This window comes from Lagenorhynchus albirostris, chromosome 8 (assembly GCF_949774975.1).
Source record: "Lagenorhynchus albirostris chromosome 8, mLagAlb1.1, whole genome shotgun sequence".
Classification (NCBI taxonomy): Eukaryota; Metazoa; Chordata; class Mammalia; order Artiodactyla; family Delphinidae; genus Lagenorhynchus; species Lagenorhynchus albirostris.
In genome coordinates, this window is record NC_083102.1 from 32,402,308 (window position 1) to 32,426,840 (window position 24,533).

The 24,533-nt window shown below is 37.0% G+C and overlaps 1 protein-coding gene across 6 annotated transcripts in view; it reads right to left on the minus strand.

Moving 5' to 3' along the window:
- ST7 (suppression of tumorigenicity 7) overlaps positions 1 to 24,533 on the minus strand; it is a 254,701-nt gene that overhangs the window by 203,545 nt on the left and 26,623 nt on the right. Inside the window, exon 1 of one of the 6 annotated variants that reach the window (XM_060156806.1) lies at positions 5,210 to 5,318. The exons of the other annotated variants lie outside the window; for them this stretch is intronic. Within the exon in view, the coding sequence (XP_060012789.1) occupies positions 5,210 to 5,222 (13 nt within the window). The 5' untranslated portion in view covers positions 5,223 to 5,318. Of the gene's footprint in view, positions 1 to 5,209; positions 5,319 to 24,533 lie in introns of those variants that run through there. 6 annotated transcript variants of the gene reach the window in all.

Below are 24,533 nucleotides of genomic sequence, written 5' to 3' on the forward strand. Positions count from 1 at the left end.
ATAACACAGTTTTTAAACATTAAATTCTTATATGATTGTGGAACTGCAAATTACCATCTAAAAAATATCATTAATAACTCTCTGGTCAGTATATGTAGATCTATCTCATCTTTAAATGGTTACACAATATTCCATTGTATGGATGTGCATAATTTATTCAAGGTAATTGGACCTTTATCTTACTGAAAATGCTGAACCATTATGAAGAAATTGCAAAGATTATACATAAGAATAAATACTTTGTTGTAGCTAAGATAATAATAACTAATATTTACTAAATGTTTACTATGTGTCAGGTATTATTTTGGGAACTTCACGTGTATCAGCTTATGTAATCTTCATAAAAACCCTACAAGGTAGGGTTATCCACATTTGATAGACAGTGGTCACACTGCTTACTAAATGATGAGCTGGGATTCAAGCCCAGGCAGTCTGGTTCCAACACATAGACTCTTAACTACTCTTCTATAATGCCTCTTGAAAAATAAAAAAATAATTACAAAAATTGTATTTTAAGAATTCAACTAAAATGAAAGGAAAATAGAAATCAACTGAAAATATGGAGAAGAAAATTCTTAAAAGAGAAGGGTCACCAAAAAAACTAAAAATGACAGAAAGGACTAAACTGAAAATTGCAAAACTTAAGAAAAATGCATCCCTCGCAAAAATAAGTGGTCCAGGTCAACAACCAGTGGAGAGCACAGGCATACCTCAGAGATACTGTGGGTTCAGATCCACACCATCACAATAAAGCAAGTCACACAACTTTTTTGGTTTCCCAGTGCATACACAAGTTATGTTTACACTGTACCGTAGTCTATTAAGTGCCACAGCACTATGCCTAAAAAAAAAAATGTTAATTTTAAAATACTTTATTGCTAACCATCATCTGAGCCTTCAGCGAGTTGTAGTAGTAACACCAAAGATCACTGATCGCAGGTCACCATCAAAACAAATGTAACAATAATGAAAAAGTTTGAAATATGTTGAGAATTACCAAAATGTGAGACAGAGACACAGAGTGAGCAAATCTGTTGGAAAAATGGTGCTGATAGACCTGCTTGAAGCAGGGTTGCCACAAACTTTCAATTTGTAAAAAGATGCAATTTCTGCAAAGAGCAATAAAAGAAAGCTCAATAAAATGAGGTATGCCTGTATCAATAACAGTGTTGAGACACAACTGCAGGAAATGGGCAAGGGCAATACACTTCAAAAGGGTTGAAACCAGAATAGTATCTTAACATAAGATCTATTTCAAATTGCATCCCAGATGTTGCACATGAATAGTCACACAAATGGGGGTGGATGTGGCCATCAGAAAGGCAAAAGGAAAAGTAGGATGAGCAAATGATTCCTGGGTAGAGATATAGTTAGTCCTCCATATCCACTGGTTCCACATCTATGGATTCAACCAACTGCGGATCAAAATAGTCGGTAAAAAAAATTCCAGAAAGTTCCAGAAGCAAAACTTGAATTTGATGCACACTATTGACATAGCATTTACACTGTATTTACAACAACTTACATAGCATTTATATCATATTAGGTATTATAAGTAATCTCGAGATGATTTAAAATATGCATGTAGGTTATATGTAAATACTACACGATTTTATATAAGGGATTTGAGCATCCGTGGATTTGGGGGTGAGGGCAGTCCTGAAACCAATCCGCCACAGATACCGAGTGACAACTGGTACTTCCCACCAGAGGCCATAGTCTATATGCGACAACTTCTTGCTGACTCACTGATGTAGCTCTTTCTTCAGCTTATATGTGAGGGTGTATATATGCATACATAAATACATTTTTCTGAGTGCCTATACTTATTTCTTGGCACAGATTTCTAAGAGTAAGTTAAAGGCTGCAATATTTTTCAAGACGTCTACTTTTTAGATAACTATAGCAGGATCAGTATGTTAAAAACGTTAGGTCTCTGGGCTTCCCTGGTAGCGCAGTGGTTAAGAATCCCCCTGCCAATGCAGGGGACATGGGTTCGAGCCCTGGTCCAGGAAGATCTCACATGCCACGGAGCAACTAAGCCTGTGCGCCACAACTACTGAGCCTACATGCCACAACTACTGAAGCCTGCATGCCTAGAGCCCATGCTCCGCAACAAGAGAAGCCACCGCAATGAGAGGCCCGCGCACCACAACGAAGAGCAGCTGCTGCTCGCCGCACTAGAGAAAGCCCGCGCCCAGCAACGAAGACCCGATGCAGCCAAAAATTAAATTAATTAAATAAATAAATTTATATATATATAAAAACACATTAGGTCTCACTTGCCAGCAATCTGGACACATATGACAACCTCTGACTCCTATTAAGGTTTCTATACCCTCTGGATGCCTGAGGTATTTCTAAACACTTCAGAAGGTTGGGATCCATATGGCTAAAGACCCATCTTTGACAAAACAGATGCCAAAATTTTAGTTTGCTCCCATTCTTTCCTCTGGGCAGCTGGCATGAGCTGAGAAAATGAAGACAAATATTAATGGCCTGCCTAAGGAAAACATAATGAAAGAAAATGAAGGAAGATAAAACTGACTGATGTCCTCCACACCCCTTCAAAAAAAATCACATAATACATTCCAAAACCAAAGTGATCTCTGGGTTATCAATTATGTCTAATTACGCATGCCTGTGGCCCTGCCTGCCTGTGACCCTGCCCTTCCATTAGTAAAGCGAGTACTGTGAATTTCAGGATAAAATTAGCAAAGAAAGAAGAGATCAATATTCAAAATAATTTAGCGGTCAAAATAATTATTGTTAAATTAGAATGTTGCTGATAAAGAAAGATAATAGTGACAATCTTAAAGTAAGTCAATAGTAATTTTTAGAAGAAACCCCATTCATAAATTGACTCAACAACTATTTCCTGAAAGCCTACTGTTCTGCACTCTAGGGATACAGCCATGAACAAACTCTCTCCTCTTTGGAGCTTATGTTCTAGAGGGTGAGATGGACAAATAAATACGTAAAATATCAAGTGGTTGTACGTGTTATAAAGAAAAATAAGAGGAATTAACGAGGAGTGATTGAATGGGAGGGTTATTTTAGGTAAAACTGTCAGATAATGTCACCCTAAAAGGATGACATTTCAACAAAGACCTGAAAAAACCGAGAGGAAACTACATGGGTAACATGGAAACCACATGGGGGAAAGCTTTCCAGAAAAACAAAATAAAATACATCTATTCTTGAATATTCAAGACTCAGTTTTCTACTGGAAGATATCCCCTTTAGTGCTATGATGCTGTCATTAGTACAAAAGTGGTTGTGCTGAACTGAAATAAATTCTCTTTTCTCATGCAAAAGAATTCACTCTTCCGTGAACTGAAAATATGTGTGTTCTTTTCTTCAAAGTTTAACAGACTAAATATACCTATACTTGCAAATATGTAAATGTTTATAAAAATCACCACAGAAGACAATACTCAAAATAGCTTCCTACCACATCAGACAACTAGCTTAATAAATGTTATCTCTATTAGTTTGGTAAGAACTTAAACCACATATTCTCTTCAGAGTACATACAAGACCTAATTTTAAAAGTGTCATATCTGGAATTTCTCTGGAGCTGTATCCTTTGTTCACATTAAAGCTTTATTTTCTTACTATTCCTCTTGATGTGTATTTAGCATGTTAAAGTTGTGTGTATTTTAAAATACCACCTATGCATTTATAAAGTATTACTTTAAAAACAACAAAGAAGTGTTTTAATGGCAATACATAAAATATAGAAAAATGAAAAAAAAATCAATGATTCTGTTCTTTGGAAAAAAGGTACAAATATATAATTAAAAACAAACTCATAGTAAAGCTCCCTGGTAGGATTATAGAAATTTGATTTCTTTGTATATGTCTATAAAATGTAGCCCTTTCTGCTTCAACATAGTATCACACATACAGTGAGCCTTCTAACAGGTAATTATATTCTATTTCAGAGCCCTGGAATGAAATTCTGGTACACTAATGTTATAAGGAAAAGAAATTCAAAATCCAGAGAGAGCGAGAGAGAAGGAGAGAAAGAGATACTACTATGCTATTTGATTTAAAGGAACTCTAAAATAGGAAATAAGGATTTACAAAAAAAACATATTTGGGTATTTGGGATAATTAATTACTTTTAAATGTTTTAGCTTCAAAACACATTTACCACAAAAGTCCTTTACATAGCTAGTGCCTAAAAATGGCATTTTATTAACAACTTCACAAAAAAATTAATTTTCTCACCATAATTAGCTATCTTGCCAAAGATCCATCCATAGATCAAAAGGGATCATTTACAAAGAACATGTAAATAATGCCTAATTTAAACACACACTGGGATTTTGTCATTATTCGGGGTATGGAAAGTAGGTCCCTGCCCTGGTGGAAAAATCTTCTTTGTTGTTTAGTTTAAGATGAATCTGTCAGAAAACAGTGTCACTGTTACCCAAAAGTTCGAGTGTACGGTAGTATAATTTTGAATTACCTGCACAAGTTTTGGGCAAAGATCCACGTCCATATCTCCTTACCACCACCTTACCTCCCAACCCCACCTTCACCCCGTCCAATCTAAAGAAAGCCCCCACTTAATCATCAAGAAACACTGCCCTTTGTTAACTTCACCTTAACTTTATTCTTGTACCAACTTACCACTCAGTGAAACTAGAAACTGAGAACAAGACTAAGCAGTTTAAAAAAGGAAGAGGTCAGTTACACTCAGAAAATTTAGGATAAAAACTGAAATTCTCCAATTCACTTCACTACGTCAACCGCATCTAAAAGATCAGGCCACACACATGCACAAGAAAATCAACACAATGGCAAAAACGTTTTACAATCTCTGTAGACTGTATATATATTTTATTCTCTCTGTGGCATAATCTGAACTCAGATATTTGTATTCTAAACATTCTGGCCCAGAGGGTAGAAATGTGGATTAAATATGGGTTGCAGTTTATTTTAAGTCTGTTTGAGTAGGACCCAAACTGAAATAGAAGAAACAACAAGGGTATGTCTGAGAAATTCCCTTAAGTATTTATCCTAAATTAATCACAATTTGTATACAACAAATTCATACATACTCAGGAATAAATTCATGCATAATTTTTAAAACACACTATTTACAAACATAACCAATGTACTTTTTAAAATACTAATTCAAAACAGTATATTTTAAGTAATTCTACATGGCTGGAAAATATTTTAAATTTAATTTTACCTGTATAATCCATAATGAAGCAACAGGCAGGGAACCGGGTATTTTCCAAAGTAAAACCCTATCAGACACAAAATGAAACAGCTCCCTGGACAGGCAAACCACTCTGGGGAAAGCCTCCTGCCATGTGACATTGAGCACACACACTTCTGCTTATCTCGATTCAAGCTGCAACAACGGTCATGGCTCTGCTCTCCTTTGCCTGTTCTTTTAAAGCCATCCTTAGAAAAGTCTTTCTTAGAAAAGAACTATTATTTCTTCCCATTTCATTCCTGTAGTATTAGTTTAAAACTAGGGAAAAAATAAATTCTCTTCTTTCTTTAAGTGAAAAGAACACAAGACGGCTTCCCTGGTGGCGCAGTGGTTGAGAGTCTGCCTGCCGATGCAGGGGACACGGGTTCATGCCCCAGTCTGGGAAGATCCCACATGCCACGGAGCGGCTGGGCCCGTGAGCCATGGCCGCTGAGGCTGCGCGTCCGGAGCCGGGAGAGGCCACAACAGTGAGAGGCCCGCGTACCACACAAAAAAAAAAAAAAAAAACAAGATATCTATACTTCATCCTAGTACTCAGGGTTACAAACCCACATAACCTGAAATGAATCAGCATCCAAATTTTTAGGAAAAATATCGTCATTATGTTCATTCCTTTGATAGTATGCACATGTGATCAATTTGAAACATTTGATTTGTAAATAAACCTAATACAGGTGATGAAAGAACTATCCTTTAAAGCATATCTAAAACCTTTAACTCATTTGTCTGAGTCCTGAAACAGACATCAGATGGAAAGGACATATGGTCATTCCTGAGACAGACTGCATCTGATGTAATCTTTAATGTCACATTGTCACATGCATTGAGCCATCTTTTCCTTCATTGTCAATTGTTTTGATCTTGAGTGTGTCCTGGCTAAAGAAACCTTAAGAATGGTTACTCCATCTTGATACAACAATTCTTTAGACCTTGCCCAAAGACAAGATATAAATAAATTTTTTAATTTTTTATCGGCTTTCTTTTTTTCCAGCAACCTGAACAGTTGGACAATTTCCAATTTAGAGACATATTAATGCTCCCTTAAACTGCAGCTACTTTGAGAAAGATAAGGCATTGGTGTTTTGAGTGGTTTTACTGGAGTAGCAGGATGTTTTGTTTTGCTTTTACTTTGCTACTTTCCTTTCCATTGAATACATTTCTCCATGAGATAATTTACAAAGTTGACAATACTATACAATATGATTCTAATTTTCAATATAATATCAAAAGTATAAATAGTACAGAAATCTAAACATTCTGGGCTCAATATCATCGATAATTTTATGAAATAAATGAGGAAGCATCATTACATTCAGCCATCTAGTCAAGGCTTCATTACCATAAGCAGATCCCATTACACTGCCATTCTGCTAACAGTCAAAAGCTGTTAATTCCCATCAACCTCACCTGTCATTGTTGCTAAGCAGCCTTGTCTCACTTCTGGAGCTTTAATTCTCTTTGTCTCAATCTAGGGTACTGGCTGGGGAGCCTTCCATGAGCTATAAAAATTTGATATACTTTCTACCTGGTAATTAAAATGTGCAAATGGTTAAAACATTAATGCCATGATTGTTTTAAAATGGTATGTTTAAAATGCCTAATAATAACAGTCTTAATTTCCACGCAACTTAAATGTGTGTGACAACACTGAGCCATCATCAGATGTCACATGAAATGACGTTTTAAGCCTTTCACAATTTAGTACTGTTAGCATGGATTTTTAAAGTTCTTTAATTATTTGAGCAGCATTATTGTAAGAGCAACTGTTTTATTTTTATCTTTTATATTTTATTTATAACTCTTAGGTCACAGATATTTTAAGGAAATGCATTTTATTAACAAAATGAGAACATAATGAAAAATCCAAATTAGAAAGTAGAAGATAGATGGATAGATGGATAGATAGCTATAAAACCTACAATACAGTTAAGTGATTTGCCACACCTCAGAAAGCCAGCAGAGTGGTTGAGAGCCAGGCCCTGTGTCAGACAGAGAAGGTTTAAGCCACAGCTTAGCCACTGCTTAGCTGGATGATCTTAAGCAAGTTTTTAAATCTCTCTTGACTTCAATTGCCTCATAAGTTAAGTGACAAAGGGCCTAGATCAATGCCTGGGATGTGATAACAGCTAATATGTAAACAGCACTTAATGTGGACCAGGCACTGTTCTAACTCATATATTAATAACGTACTTAACCCTCACAACAACCCTGTGAGGTATTATCTTCATTTTATAAGTGAGGAAACTGAGGCATGGAGGGTATGTAACTTAACTGAGGTCACACACTATACATAACAGAGCCAGGTTTTAACCCAAGTAGCGTCGTTCAGAGTCCTTGTGCTTAACGACTACACACACTACCTCCATAGAGTAGGTGATCAATAAATGGAAGCAGAACAAGAAAAACTGTTTCCAAAAACTAGGTTCATCCTTTCCAACCCTGCAGTTTGCCAGATATTCTAATAAACCATGTATTAATAAAAATTCAGAATTTATAAAAATTATCTTTTTATAGTCCATCTTCAATTCCAACATGCAGAAAAATTAAACAGACAACCAGAATGAAAGGGATAAGGCGTACAGTCATTGTGATAGCTTAAAATGAGAGCTGCATTAGCCAGTTAGGCAGAAATAAGTACTCAAGTGCAGAAAGCTATAACCATAAAAGGACCTGTACTATGTACTACCTGCACACTCCTAGCAACCACTATGTCCCTCCCTCTCTACTTTTCAGTTTCCAAATGTCACAGTAGATACTACTTGTCTGGCCTCTAAAGAGTCTGAGCAGGTTCCTCTGACTGCACCTTCAAAGCTCACTCAGGAGGACAGCACCTTCGACTAGACGCCCCTGCCTTCCTCCCCAGGAATCTTCTCTTGCCTCATCTCACCCCTGGCAAAGGAGACTCGCTAGTATGCCTAGACGCACTCCTCGGACATGGAAACAATCACATCACAGCACTCTCCAAAATGTACTTACAAGTCATGGGAGTCAGAGGTCCTTTGCAGGTCACCTGTTCCAGCCTACAGCCCAGGGACCACTGTCCTAAGTGTAACTTACTGACTCAGGAGCAGCCCATGCTGTACCCCCAAATCGTATCCCAGATTCATGCTACAATTTACCCCTTCACAGTCCAAGCCGGAAGAAGCATAGTTACTGAATCAGCAGGCCTGGGGTCTAGCCTCTACACTGCCACTCATTATCTCTCTGGTCTGGGATAAGTCCTGGAACCCTCACAGGTGTCTATTCCCAATGGGCAAAATGAGGAGGTTGAACTGGATGACCCCTAAAATCCAGTTCAAATCCAATGATACAGGATTCTACTTTAAACCAATTACAGCTGGATGAGAAAACTCAAGTAACTCCCGCCAGGGAGCTCTTCCTCCTACTCCAGCCCACAGCATCCCCTCCTCCATGCTGACAGGGCTTTGGGAACAGCTCCACCTCAAGGGTGGGAAGCCAGGGAGCCAGCAGGTATTGTCCAAATCCAGTGCATTCACGCTGAATGGCTGACTCTTCCAACTGTTCAGGCACTGTTCCTCCCTAAACAGGCCCCAGTAACTCAGCCTAGGGGTGAACAGACAAATACAAACATTCATGAAACACAACAGAAATAACTGTTGGAGGCCAAGCCTACTGGAGAGTTCATGCCCTGGTGAGTCATACCTCTTAGGACAACAAGGCCTGGGTGCCAGCAATAAAGTTTCTGAAGGTGACCCCTCCTTCCAAAACATGACTGAGACAGCCGGGACAGGGAGCGCCAAGTTTTCTGGAGATGACAGCTCAGACTGAGACACACATCTCCTCTCTTTGTCCGCCATGGCTTTCCTATCTGGAGTAGTTCTTGGTGTGGGAGTCCATAGCCCTTTACCCCCCTCAGAAAAGGAGAATGTACCATAAAACCATTTACCATAATTTTTGTTGTTGCTGTTGTTGTTTTGTGTGTTTTTCACGGTACGCGGGCCTCTCACTGTTGTGGCCTCTGCCGTTGCGGAGCACAGGCTCCGGACGCGCAGGCTCAGCGGCCATGGCTCACGGGCCCAGCCGCTCCATGGCATGTGGGATCTTCCCGGACCGGGGCGCGAACCCGTGTCCCCTGCATCGGCAGGCGGACCCTCAACCACTGCACCACCAGGGAAGCCCTACCATAATTTTACCATAGTATCTTACATTGTATTTCCAACCCATACAATAATTCACTTTATTGCACATTTTAAAACCCCAAGCTCAGGACTGGATTAAAAATGCTTACCCTGTTACTCCAGAAATGATAATATGGGGTTTTCCCTCCAGTCTCTATTCTCACCCTCCTCACCAACAAGTCAGTTATGTCAAAATGCCTTAACGGTATGCTTCATCCAAACTTCCTTTTACTCTAAGTCAGAACAAAGGTTACCTAACAAGTTGATGCTCACCCATGCTTCTCACCACCCACTCCAGCCTGCATCCACCTCAGTATTTCCTTTTCATGTTCTGTCATCCTTCACTGGTTTTGCTTACTGAGCTGCACGATTACCACATGGCCTATTCCATAATGTGAGAAGACTCCACTGCAAAATGAGTTCTCTGACTGAAGAAGATTCTAACAGCATGGGCCCATCTCCTCCCATGAGTGAGCTCTCCATACCTCGAAACGTTTAAGTAAGCTAAGACAGAGAAGCATCAAGCACCAACCAGATAACAAAACAGCCCTATGCAGTAAGACGGGGACTGTTCAACTCAATACCATGGCCCAGACCAGTGCTATACATTCTCCAAGACAAAATTAAGAACCATCCTCACCAAGCACAAAAGCACAATTATGACCAAAGGCAAGCTGAAACCTGAGAGAAGATCTGCTTTACCCAACTCCAAACCTTCAGGTTATTTCTAGATAGACAACACCTGTTTGCTATGCTGGAAAAGAACGGTGGCAGAATCCAAAGCTCTCAGTAGCTGTAAAACGCAGACCTCTTATAAAGTAGCAGGGCCACTCGTTTCTTACACGAGCCCCAAGAGAACTGACATCAAGTAAACACAGATGGAGAGAGGGGGGAAATAACTTTTATAAGAGGTGGAATACCACTGATGTTTTTATTCTATCAAAAGATTACTGTAGGGCTTCCCTGGTGGCACAGTGGTTAAAAATCTGCCTGCCATTGCAGGGGACACGTGTTCGATCCCTGGTCCAGGAAGATCCCACATACTGCGAAGCAACTAAGCCCGTGCACCACAACTACTGAGCCTGTGCTCTAGAGCCCGGGAGCCACAACTACTGAGCCTGCGTGCTGCAACTACTGAAGCCCGCACGCCTAGAGCCCATGCTCCACAACAAGAGAAGCCACCGCAATGAGAAGCCCGGGCACTGCAACAAAGAGTAGCCTCCGCTCGCTGCAACTAGAGAAAGCCTGTGGACAGCAATGAAGACCCAACACAGCCAAAAATAAATAAATAAAATAAATAAATTTTTTTAAAAAAGATTACTGTAAAATGAGACATTGGCTTAAATGTTTAAGGCTAACCAATGAAAAAGAATAACCATCAACTAACCTTGATGTAAAATTAAGAGTCATGAAAAACATAACTAACATTATTAAAATGTCTGGTAAAAACATGAAAGATTAAGATTTTCTGCCCACAAATATGAATCTAACAATAAATGTTTGTTAATTTTACACTTTGAAAGTGAGGGTTATTTTATATATATTTGAATCAAAGTTCTAGTGGAAAGATCACAAGCAAAATCCAGGTTTCTACAACAGAGAGGTACCCAAGCCAAACATATCCTTCTGTAGAAAGCTTCTTTAGAAAAACCACAGACCTTCCTGTGTGGTTTTGGTCTGTTCACCTGGCTGGCAAAAGGAACCACGGGAAAATAAGCAAAGGAAGTCATGAAAAACAGTCATGAATGGACTACTGTGGGTTGTCCCTGAGGCAAAAGAACAGTGGAGAATCCTTCAAGAAATGTAGTAGCATTCAGCTAGAGTTTTTGGTAAGCAAAGAAAGCCACAAATTTCCATGGTACTCCAAAACATAAAATAATACTGACGTGTACAGGGGCCGGCACTCTTTCTACAAAGGACTAAACAGTAAATATTTTAGATTCTGTGGGACCATCCAGTCTCTCTCACAACTACTCAATTCTGCCATTATAGTGCAAAAGTAACCATAAACAACACATAAACAAATGAGTATATGTAGCTATATTCCAATAAAACTTTATTTTTAGACTGTGAAACTGGATTTCTCATCATTTTCATGTATCATGAAGTATTTTTCTTCTTTTGATTTTTTTAAACTACTTAAAATATTTTTTAAAAAAAAACACTGTTAGCTTGCAGAAACAGGTGGCCCTCAGACTACAGCCTGCCAGGCCTGTTCTATCATCTTTAGCTGATTTGACCTTTCTCTGAAAGAACTGATTTTCAATTAGGTCTCTGCCATTAACAAAGCTCGCAAAGGTAATGGATTCCATCAACAACTGCTTGACGGATCAGGGCTGGAAATTTAAGAAAACTTGTACCCCAATTCCCTTCTTTTTTAATGATATTATGAGCAACACCTAAGTCTTGATAGCCCACACTACCTGTTCACTCCCTATCATGTTAGAGTTAGTAGTAAATGCTGAATCAACTTGTGAGAAATCAACTACTTTAACAGTGTAACAAAAACGTTTCCAACCCACATACATCTATAGCCCTCAAAAATTCTATAAAAATGGAAATCATTAAGACCTCCAAATCTCCTCAATTATACCATAAGCCAGGAAACTTTATACAAAGTACACTCATAGTATAAAACACAAGTAACAGCTAGTTTAGTATGAGAAAATCTAACCCCATTCACCAACAGTAGCTGAAAGAGAACTCTTGAGAAACAAGAAACTTAGATTTCAAGCCTAAATGCATAGTCAACTACTTCAGGTAGCCATTTCACAACAGTACCTCATTTTCATGAAATTAAGACGTAGGTTTAGATTATTTCTGTGGTCTTTTCTAGCTCTAAAATGCTTGTAACGAGCTACACTAATTATATCTGATGTAGCTCACTGAGAGTTTCAGCAATTTTCACTTTTCATTATCCTTCAGATAAGAAGCAGATAATTTCTTCTCTGCTCTTTTATCTCTGGCTTTTTGAAAGGCCAATGAAAATATATTTCTGATTAGGACAATTGCTGCCTCCTTAGAAATATCCAGTCTTAACACAGATGCAAGTGATTCAAGAGAAAATTTAATGTAGTATGATACTTGGAAGATGCTTCTAGAGACAGATATTTGTGTCTGCTGCAACTATAAAATACAAATTGTGGAGCCTCCTCATAACAAAGGCACACAATCATCCTTTAGCTACCACAGAAATGTGTCTTTAAAATTGCTTCATTTTTCTACAGTAATCACATCCCCACTCTATACAAACCACACTGCAGTCTGCCTCTAGAAACAAGCAGACCTGCATTTTGTCCCTTCCATTGCTTCTTGTAAACTGAAAGGTACTCACCTCCAATTCTCATTTTCCCCATCTGTGGAATAGGAATGCCGTTCTTGGTAGCAATGTAAATGATATATTCATAATTGTGCATAAATATTGATGTCTTCTGGAAGACATCTGCAATACACTGTTAGGTTTCAAAAATAAATTGCAAAGCAATAGGAATAATATGATAACACTTTAGAGGGTTTTTTTTTTTTGAAAAGCATACAGTGGGAAAAAGGAAGGAAATTCTGACACATGATACAATATGGATGAATCTTGAGGACATTATCTAAGTGAAATAAGCCAGTCATGGAAAGACAAATACTGTATCATTCCACTTATATGCAGTATTTACGGTAAGTCATAGAGGAAGAAAGTAGAAGGGTGGTTGCCTGAGGCTGGGAGGAAGGGAAAGGGGAATTGTAATGGGCACAGCATTTCAGCAAGATGAAAAAAGTTCTGAAGAATGGTTGCACAACAATCTGAACGTACTTAACAGTACAGAACTGTACACTTAGAAACTAGTTACGATGGTAAATTTTACATTATGTACATTTTACCACAATTTAAAATTTTCAATAAATTTTTAAATAAAATAAAATTTAAGACACTTTAAAAAAGCATACAGTGGATACTTTGGCAGTAAAACTACTGATGATTTTCACTTTCTATTTTATGTGATTTGTCACTGTTGCAAAAGTAGAATGAGTTTACTATGGAAAACATTCAACCCAGAAAAATAAGAAAAAAGGTATTTTCATTTTATATGTAAATAAGCCTAAAAGCCTGAAAACCATAAAAATCTACCAGCTAAGGGTCCAGTTAGACTTTTGTAAAAAGTGAAGTATAGTTGATTTACAATGTCGTGTTAGTTTCAGATGTACAGCAAAGTGATTCAGTTTTATATATATATTCTTTTTCAGATTCTTTTCCACTATAGTTATTACAAGATAAAAGAAAATTACAGGCCAATATCACTGATGAAAAGAGATGCAAAAATCCTCAACAAAATACTACCAAGCCGAATCCAACAACACATTAAAAGGATCATACACCATGATGAAGTGGGATTTATCCAAGGGATGCAAGGATTTTTCAATATCCACTAATCAATCAGTATGATACACCACATTAACAAACTGAAGAATAAAAACCATATGATCATCTCAATAGATGCAGAAAAACTTTTGATAAAATTCAACATCTATTTATGATGAAAAAAAAAAACTCTCCAGAAAGTAAGCACAGAGGGAACATACCTCAACATAATAAAGGCCATATATGACAAACCCACAGCTAACACACTCAATGGTGAAAAGCTGAAAGCATTTCCTCTAAGATCAGGAACAAGACAAGGATGACCATTCTCGCCACTTTTATTCAACATACTATTGGAAGTCCTAACTACCACAATCAGAAAAAGAAATGAACGGAATCCAAATTGGAAAAGGAAGAAGTAAAACTGTCAGTGTTTGCAGCTGACATGATACTATACATAGAAAACCCTAAAGATGCCATCAGAAAACTACTAGAGCTCATCAATGAATTTGGCAAAGTTGCAGGATACAAAATTACTACACAGAAATGTCTTGCATTCCTATACACAAACAACAAAAGCTCAGAAAGAGAAATTAAGGAAACAATTCCATTTACCATTGCAACAAAAAGAATAAAATACCTAGCAATAAATCTACCTAAGGAGGCAAAAGACCTAAATGTTCATCAACAGATGAATGGATAAAGAAGATGTGATAGAGAGATATAAATATAGATAGATAACATAGAGATATCTAGATCTAGATAGATATATATAGATATACCTAGATCTATAGATATATATAGATATATAGATATAATGGAATATTACTCAGCCATAAAAAGGATGAAATAATGCCATTTACAGCAACATGGGTGGACCTATGGTTTATCAGACAAGTGAAGTAAGTCAGAGAAAGACAAATATTATATGATATCACTTATATGTGGAATCTAAAAAAATGATACAAATGAACTTATTTACAAAACAGAAAAAGACTCACAGACACAGAAAACAAACTTATGGTTACCAAAGGGGAAAGGGGGGGAGGGATAAATTAGGAGTTTAGGATTAACAGATACACACGACTATACATAAAATAGATAAACAACAAGGACCTACTATATGGCACAGGGGACTATATTCAATTAGTCCTGAAATACATTAAAATTGCATACTGTCACCAGGAACTATACATACAATTAGGGTCAGAATGGCTAGAAGAATGATAAAGGATTGATAAAAAGGAAGTATATTTCTGTTCTTAAATTTGTAGGGAAATACTAACTTTAAATGGCATTTATGCAAGTTTATTTAAATTTTTAATTTGATAAAACAGCATATAAAGAATAAAAATTTCATTAACTCTAATGCCTAGCAATGCTTGTTGAATGAATAAGTGGACACACTTGAATAGAAACCAACTCCTTGAATCTCAGTAAATATACAAACCATTCAGAATAGATAATTATATTACACTGCTACCAACTGATGGCAGCATCCCTAAAACACAAGGACAATAACTAGGAAAGGACGAGTTCATTCTGAAACTTTAAAAGATATAAGAGGGTGACAGACTTGTAACAATTTTTCTCCTTTGAAAACTTCACTATTTCCAATAAAATATGGACACTGTCCTTTAAAAAGGCAGGGTCCTTATTTTATTGGACTCTGCTATAAACAGCATAAATAGCATCGACTCTGCTATCAATCAACTATGAAAAAGATATGCGGTGGAAAAATTACTTGGAATTAGAGCAAAATCGAATTTTGGATTCTACTTTAGGCAACAATGTACCTCAGGTTTTCTCAGACATGAAATATGTGAACCTCTCAGAAACCTATTACCCATATTTCATGTGTGAGAGCATCTAAATGGCAAAATGTCAGGAGTTAATATTATTTATTATTATTAATTAAATTATTATTGGTGACTTTTTCTTAAATAATAAAACATCTCTGAAACATTTCTATTTATGATCCATGTATTTGTTCATACATCAGCTTTCTAATATGTTAAATGCCTAAAGAAAAAAAAAAAACAAATATCTTTCCTTTGACTGAATCATTCTTTATATGGTACTCCATCTTCTCGATTCAATTCAGATTTTTTTCCCAGGACTTTTTTTTAGCAGAAACATGCCCTACATACTTTTCATGAGCATAATTTATTTTTAAATTTATGTCTGGGAATTCACCACTGTATCTTAAAACAGTGCTTCACGTTAGTCATTATTTCCACAGCCCATCAGCACTTAGGCAGGAAGTGTAATATGCAAAGAAGGAACTGAATCTCATGGAGTCTATCAGAAATGTCCCTTGGCGTTTCATAAAAATCTGATACATAAAAAAAAAAAAAATCTGATACATATATCGTGAAAACTGGAAATGTTTTTATGTTAATGGTAACAACCAATGTAAAGACAAAGAAGAGGGCTTCCCTGGTGGCGCAGTGGTTGAGAGTTCGCCTGCCGATGCTAGGGGACACGGGTTCGTGCCCCGGTCCGGGAAGATCCCACATGCCGCGGAGCGGCTGGGCCCGTGAGCCATGGCCGCTGAGCCTTCGCGTCCGGAGCCTGTGCTCCGCAACGGGAGAGGCCACAACAGTGAGAGGCCCGCGTACCGCCAAAAAAAAAAAAAAAAAAGACAAAGAGGAAAAACAGGGACAATTAATGACTCATTACCACAGGAGATAATTGAGGGTGAAATAGATTGAAACTGAGGCTAGACTCAGGATCAACAGCTTTTAGATTTTCCACTCTGTAAAATGTTAAAATAATATTACATTTTATATTTATATAATATGAATTACTAACATCAAAAATCTGCCCCCATAACGAATCATAAGTAAATAATGATCAAATAAAATGGGAGACATTTTTTAAAGTTATTTTGTCAATATTATAGTGCATTAACAAATACCTTCTGCTTCAGTAAAATTAGATTCAACAGACCTATGTCTGGGCATTTCATTGAGAATGCACATTCTAGGAATGTGTGTATGTTTCTTTAAAAAATATGTATACACTGAGGATAGACGATGTAACAATGAACAAAATACAGAGGCCAGTGAACTCCAGACATTATACAGTAGCAAAACACTTAAACATACCATGTTTTAAAAATATCTAAAGAAATTAAAAATATATTAGGTTCCCACATACTATTTACCTAAAATACTCCTAATTATACTTGAATCAAGTCTTCATAGAAATGTATTATAAATGTTTTCTTCTATCCAAAATATCCCATGAAAAATGTCATCTTTTTAAATGTTTACTATAACTTACACATTTTTTAAAATTAAGTACTCTCTTTAAGCTATTCTAAAGCATTACAAGATAAAAATAAAGGCTCATAGAGAGTTCTTAACACCAGACATAAAACGTAAGTACACTAAATGTAAAATACAAGTATAAAAAAGAAAAAATGTTTTATTTCTATAATCAAAAGTCTATTTTCAGATACTCATCAACTACAATCAATGCCTATTCAAAGACAGATTTCTTAAAGGTGATAGATTATTTAGGTCATTTGGGGGATAGTGCAATGACAACGTCTACATTTTTCTCCCTGAGAACAAGAACTTGGTTACATAAGTCCTCTAGATGCACGCAAAGAATTAGGGGAAAAGTATGTGGGAGGCATGAAGCTTTTGAATTTGGAGTTCATGCCTGAGGAGTGAGGCTTTTTTCCTTTTTTGGTAAAATGCAAATGTATTTGTATGAATTGTGACAAAAAATATAACTGTAGAAATTATGTAATATTATCCTAGGAATGCTTGCTTTACATTTTCAACAAAAGAAAAGATTTTCAAAGAAAAAAGAGACAAAAACTAACATTTATTGAATTCTTTAGTATGTGTTAGAGACACTGAAACACTATGATAGAAACTGTCATATATTACATTATCACAATCATTTTCTCCATCTTTGCTATAAAATCATAACGGACTCTATGTTAAAAGGCATAAAAAAGAGTCCATCAAGACTCTAAATTATTAAAATGCCTATCTTACCAGAGTTTTAAAAAATTTCTATAGACTGTTCATTTCTTTTCAACATACACATTTCTGAATTAAGAGATTCAACAAGCTGAATATTTCATCCTTTCTCTCCAGAGACCATGGGCAACATGACAAAATGGTAAAATTCTGAGCCAAATGGATATACAAAAACAAGGTCAAAGAACCCTTTAGCTATCTCCCTAGACCTCTGATTATCGCTGTCCAAGAAATTATTTTCAGAACACTGGGCTTTTTTCCTCCTTAATTTAACAATTTTATTGCTATATATCCAAAAGGCAATCATTTTCCATCTGGATCAAGTTATTCTGTCGAAAACATATTATCCATACTATTCAACATTCATCCACATGAATATAAAGAAACTTTGAAAAAAAGAAACAAACAAGGAACCTAAACAGAATTTAAAACAGGATACCATAAAAGGCAGTTTTCTCAATTTAAAAAGTAGACAATAGATAATGGTGGTATCATTTTGAGAGGTCCCCACCTTAAATTTGTAGAAACCACTGAAAATGGAAGTGAGGTCTCTAAAGATTGTAGTCACCCTGCAAAGACACCCTCCATGTGACATGAATCAAGACAGCAGCAATTAATGACCTACAGACAACCCATTTAGAACCCCTTCCTAAGAAACATTAAAAAAAAAAGCACATTCTAAAAAACTAATTCAGTAAATTCATCTGGCACTGTAGAAAAATAAGATTTTGTTATTATTGATTTGCACAATTTTTTCATTGAAGGGATTCTACCTTTAACACACACACACACACACACACACACACACACACACACACACACACACTGTAGTCCTTAGGGAAGTAGCAGAAATTCTATGTACCTAATCAATTTGAAATAGGCTGCATTAAAAATAAATTATGCTATCAACTGAAGGTAATTAACAAGCTTGTAAGCATAACCAAATACTGCATAAAAACAGCAATATTGCGTTAGACACTTGAAATCTCCTCCCCAAAACAGATATTCTTTCTTGCTTGATCTCCAGCAAAAATTACTTAGGAAAACTTCAATGTGTAAGAAAGTATATTTATAAAACATGATGTCTTTTCAGGTTTCCATATGTTTTTATTATGTTTTGCCTTTAAGCAAAATAGAGACATCAGATTATATTTTGCTAGAACAAGATAAATGTCCTGCCATTACTATGGCATTGAGGGGGGAAAAAAAGGAAAAGTGGTCAATATACCCCCTATATTGACATTAATGCAATTATCAGTCTATCACCCACAGTTACAAAAAAAGAAACACTGTAACACTAGACTGTATCAGAAACGGTCTCTGGTTACTATGACAGTTACATAAGACATACCTTTTCCCAAGCTTGGCCCAGAAACATGTAGGCTGTTAACAGAGCCATGTAGGCTCTGTTAACTGCCTACATGGATGGCTTCTGAAAGCATCATTACCTGATCCCTGCAATTTTATCACCTTTACTAACCACTAGTCCTTTCTGTAACTCACATAGATATAAAAGCCTCTCTTTCCAGCTCATTTATCAAGCGAAAGGTTCCTTTCCAGGAAAACAGACACCTGATATCCAGGGACCATAACAGAAAACAGCAGTAAAACCATTCAACTGACAGCATTGGTAGTTTTCTTTTCTACTTTGTTCTTTCAGGAAGAAGGTGGCCTTTAAATTTGGAAATACATTCTATAAACACATGCATTTTCCCACATAAAACTACAAATAGTTTGACTGATTTGTCTTTTAAAGCAGAGTGAGGCGCATATTGTTTGGGTGAGGACTCAGCTGACAATGATTAGACCTCCTGTTGCTTCCACTCATTTGCAGCAGAACAGTTTTTCAATCATCCCTGTGGATTTTTATGCACACTAGATAAGGTTCCAGTTTCACTGCTTCTGCACTAAGCAAATGACAAATAGCCTCTTCAGTGTTTTCCAACATCAACATTTAAATGTTCTATTAATTGGTTGCTGCTGAAAAGGGCTCTAGATTCACAACACCATAGGCTGCAGAATAGAACAAAACCTCATAGCCAGAAGCTTTAGAGAATGTCTTTAAAATATCTGAGTTTTTCAGAGAAGAGATAACCCTTTGGATACTAGGATTTCTCAATTGTGATACAACTCTTACCATCAAAAAGATCCAACAGTACTTCTCAATGAGGGTGCTATGGGTATTTTAAGCAGGATAACACTACAGTTAACATCCCTGGCCCCCAGGTATTAAAGGCCAGTGGCACTGACCAGTCACTGTGACAATACAAAGCCTACACACACATTTCCACATGGCCCCTAGTAGGATAGCACTGCCCTCCCCACCTTAATACTGTATTTCCCTGCCATCTTAAATTTTAAGTCACACAAAGCTCAGAATAAGCTTTTCTTAATAACTTTACTATTTTGATAGACTACAAAAGTAACTGGAGATACAAATGGAGATGATATAGGATATAGGACTAAGCCCTCAAGCAGTGTTTAACATGCAGCTTGAAGAAGTCCCAAAGGTCACTTTGCTTTTTTGGTCACTTGTAAAAATATTAAAGTTACCTCTAAGCCTTGCTGCCCAACATGGTGGCCACTAGCTAAGTATGGCTATTTAAATTTAAATTAAAAATTCAGTTCCTCGGTAGCACCAGTACATACGCTCAACAGATGCTTTATTATAGAACATCTCCATTATCACAGAAAGTTCTATTGGACAGCACTACTCTAAGGCTTCCTAAGAATATGACAAGGCACCTCACTGCCATTCTGAGGGATGTTTACAGCAAAGACATAGAATTCTTCAGTGGTAGTAACAAAAAGCACTTATGCAATCACAGTTCAACTCCAAACTCTGTTTAACATTTGGCTTTGGAACAAAATTCTAGACATGAGCAACATTAAAACAGAAACTTCAATATTAGACCAAGTTTGATTAGTAGCTACAGAATGTTTCAGCTCTCTTATAATATCCATAAACAAATTGTTCTAGAGATAACATTGCTAAGTGAAATAACACTAAGAAGGCACCTAACCTTTCTTTCTTTTCCAGATTATCATCTACTAAGGGCCAAACTCTGTTTTATTAACAAAACAACTATCTGGTGGCTAGTATGCCCTTCACAAGGCTCTATGTAGCCCTTTGGAACCACAGAGGTATAGATTTGCTCCTATTTGCCCCTCCCAAATTCAGAACTGGTCCATCTTCTCTTTTATCTGTCACTGGGTTCTCTTCCTCACGGGGTTTGTAGTTCACATACTTACTACACTTGGAATTGTGCCCAAGGAGGGGCCTGGAAGGCTACACTCCAACTATCTAAAATGTTTAGTATGTAAATTCCTGAAAAAGTATGTGATAAGACTGTACAGTAATTCTGTTGTAATTCCTTTTAAACCAGAGTTTTCCAAAACTTCTGGTGTGCTGAAGTTTTATTAATAGGTCTACTATTAAAAGGCAGAAGGGGGGACATTTCAATCTCAAGTAATTTGGAAAGCAGTACGGCACAGGCATGCCTGATTTCCATCCCTGTTCCACCACAAACTGACAGGCTCTAAGACTTTAGGCGGCAGATTGCTTGGTAAACCAAGGTTCTTATCTTGTAAAATGGATCATAAGGCATTTGACTTGCAACCCTTGGATGTACTCAAAGTTATGATCCGTATCAGGGGCTGAATACCAAGAATGAGAAAGAAGCAAAGCACAGTCAAACTAAGGAAGACTAGATTACAGTCTGCAGTGCGGTCCATCTCAATTTGTAAAATAGGTTCCTTCTTACTTGGGGCTGCTTTCCATGGGTTCCCAATCAAGTGGCAACCCTTGTCATTTAAGGCTTAAAGGTCAGTCACTTCCTGTCCATTCATATCACCTCAACCGAGAAGGTTTTACTCCCCTCACTTGGCATTCCAAACTGGTCATGAGCACAATGATAATAACGCCTTTTGTTTGTGGTAACTTGTTTTTCAAAAAGCACTCAGGGAAACTTAAATATGTATATATGTACATAACCGCAAAACCACCTCAGAGTGGGGAGGGTTAATATTACTATTCCTCATTTGTCAAAAGGTAAAGAGATTACAGTCTCTCACAAGTAAGGGCAGAGCCAGGGCTACTGTCCAGATCTCCTGGGCTGGTGGTTCTTTCCTCCCTTCCAACTACCCACTGGATTCTGTTATGTATACTAGTCAGGGTCCTAGCAGGAAGCAGATACCACACCCAAATCAGAATACTTTGAGTAGAGTTTAATAAAAGAACTATTTACAATAGTGTGGGAAGGGCATAGAGTAATTATAACGAATAGTGCAGCTCCCTAGGACCATTACCATCCACAAGATGGAAAGAGCCAAGAAGGAATTACCAGAACCAGGAAAGTGAAAACCATAGAGAGAGTGAAATTCATATAGATATACTGTGGCTTTCACGGAGGGGTACAGCCAGGTAACTCACTCTCCCTAGGTCCTACAATCCTCTACCAGGCTTCTTCCCACTGGCTAAACCCAACCAGAAAACAGAAGACAAGACAACTGACTGGAAAAGTCTATAGTAATCATCTCCCAGGGTAGAATGTAAGGGTATAAAAGGCTAAAAGTGAATTGGAAGGAGAAAACAGAAGATGACTGGCACTGCAATCATTTATCTAAAAGGAGAAAAGAAGATATCACATATGTTCAGAGCATCAATTTCTCTACAGAAGAACCACTATTAGCACTTCATGTTCAAGAACTATATATTTATTTCTGTTCTTTTTTTTTTTTTTTTCGGTACTCGGGCCTCTCACTGTTGTGGCCTCTCCCATTGTGGAGCACGGGCTCCGGACGCGAAGGCTCAGCGGCCATGGCTCACGGGCCCAGCCGCTCCGCGGCATGTGGGATCTTCCCAGACCGGGGCACGAACCTGTGTCTCCTGCATCAGCAGGCGGACCCTCAACCACTGCGCCACCAGGGAAGCCCTACTTCTGTTCTTTATTGTGGTCTCTAAGACAGATCTCCTTCATGTCAAAGTACTTCTTCTAGTGCCTTAATAAATTCCTCTTTAATAGTCTTTGGTATAAAAATATCACCAAAGGTTTTCTCTTAATCTAAAATCATTGTGTCCATTGGTTTCTCCTTGTTTGGAGGTAAATATACCTTCTCATTTAGGAAATTCTACTATAAAAATCAGGCTATCTTTCCCCAAAGACTTATAGTTGCTTCCTTTAGTCAATGATTCTATTATTTATTATGTACAAAAATCACTGGTCAATTAGACATATTTTTTGGCAAATAATTATGTCTTTAAGTTTCTTTGATACTTTAGGAAAGACGTTTTTAAATCCCAGAATGTTAAGTATACTTACTAATCAAGTCCAAAACATTCTCCTTTTTTTTCAATTGAAGTACAGTTGATTTACAATACTGTGTTAGTTTCAGATGTACAGCAAAATGATTCAGCTATATATATATATTATTTTTCACATTCTTTTCCATTATAGTTTATTATAAGATTGAATACAGTTCCCTGTGCTTTACAGTAAATCCTTATTGTTTATCTATTTTATATATAGTAGTGTATATCTGTTAATCCCATACTCCTAATTTATCCCTCCCCCTCTTCCCCTTTGGTAACCATAAGTTTGTTTTCTATGTCTGTGAGTCTGTTTCTGTTTTGTAAATAAGTTCATTTGTATTTTTTTTTAGATTACATATATAAGTGATATCATATAATATTTGTCTTTCTCTGTGTGACTAACTTCACTTAGTATGATATTCTCTAGGTCCATCCATGTTGCTGCAAATGGCAATATTTCATTCTTTTTTATGGCTGAGTAACAGTCCATTGTATGTATATACCACATTTTCTTTATCTACTCATCTGTTGATAGACACTTGAGTTGCTTCCATGTCTTGGCTATTGTAAATAGTGCTGCTATGAAATTGGGGTGCATGTATCTTTTCAAGTTAGAGTTTTCATCTTTTCTGGATATATATGCCCAGGAGTGGGACTGCTGAACATCCTCATATCTATTTGCTTCAAAAGAAAATTTGGAACCTTGAAGACATTATGCTAAGTGAAATAAACCAGTCACAAAGGGACAAATATTGAATGATTCATTTTATATTAGTTTCCTCAAGTAGTCAAATTCATAGAGGCAAAAAGTAGAATGGGTATGTAGACAGGTAAGTTAAGAGATTTACTATTTTCAAGGGTCAAGGAAGGCTGAACTGAGATGGTGATATTTGACTAGGAACCTCAAAAAGTGAGGGCGTGAGCCATGCAGCTTTCTAGGGGACAGTGCATAGAACAGACAGTTCAACCTATACTTCTAAACTGCAATTTATATAACATAGAGAAAACTGTCCACTTATTTTCTACCTTCCTTTCTTATTTTAGTGCAATTATAACAACCTAGATCACTGTAAAATAATTTTTTAAAAAGTTGTTTCCCAATGTGTGCCCACAACAGAACAAAACAAAACAAGACTAAATCCTTAGAAAAATGGGATTCTTAAGCACAAACACAGCTAGCATGCTGAACAAAAGTCAAAGGGATGGCTTCACCCAGACTAGAAAGAAACTTGTCCAAACTGGACAAAAAAGAAAGTAGGAGAAATTACTCTTTTTCACTTACTCACTCACTCTACAGTGAAGTCAAAGGTTAAACAATCACCAATCTCCCCACCCCTGAAAACACCACACACACACACACACACACACACACACACACACACACACACCCACACACACGCACACACAGAGTTTTCTACCAGTCAAGGATCACCAGATACACGAAGAAAATTTCTAACAGAATGGACAGGGACAAAAACAAAAACACTTCTTTTAA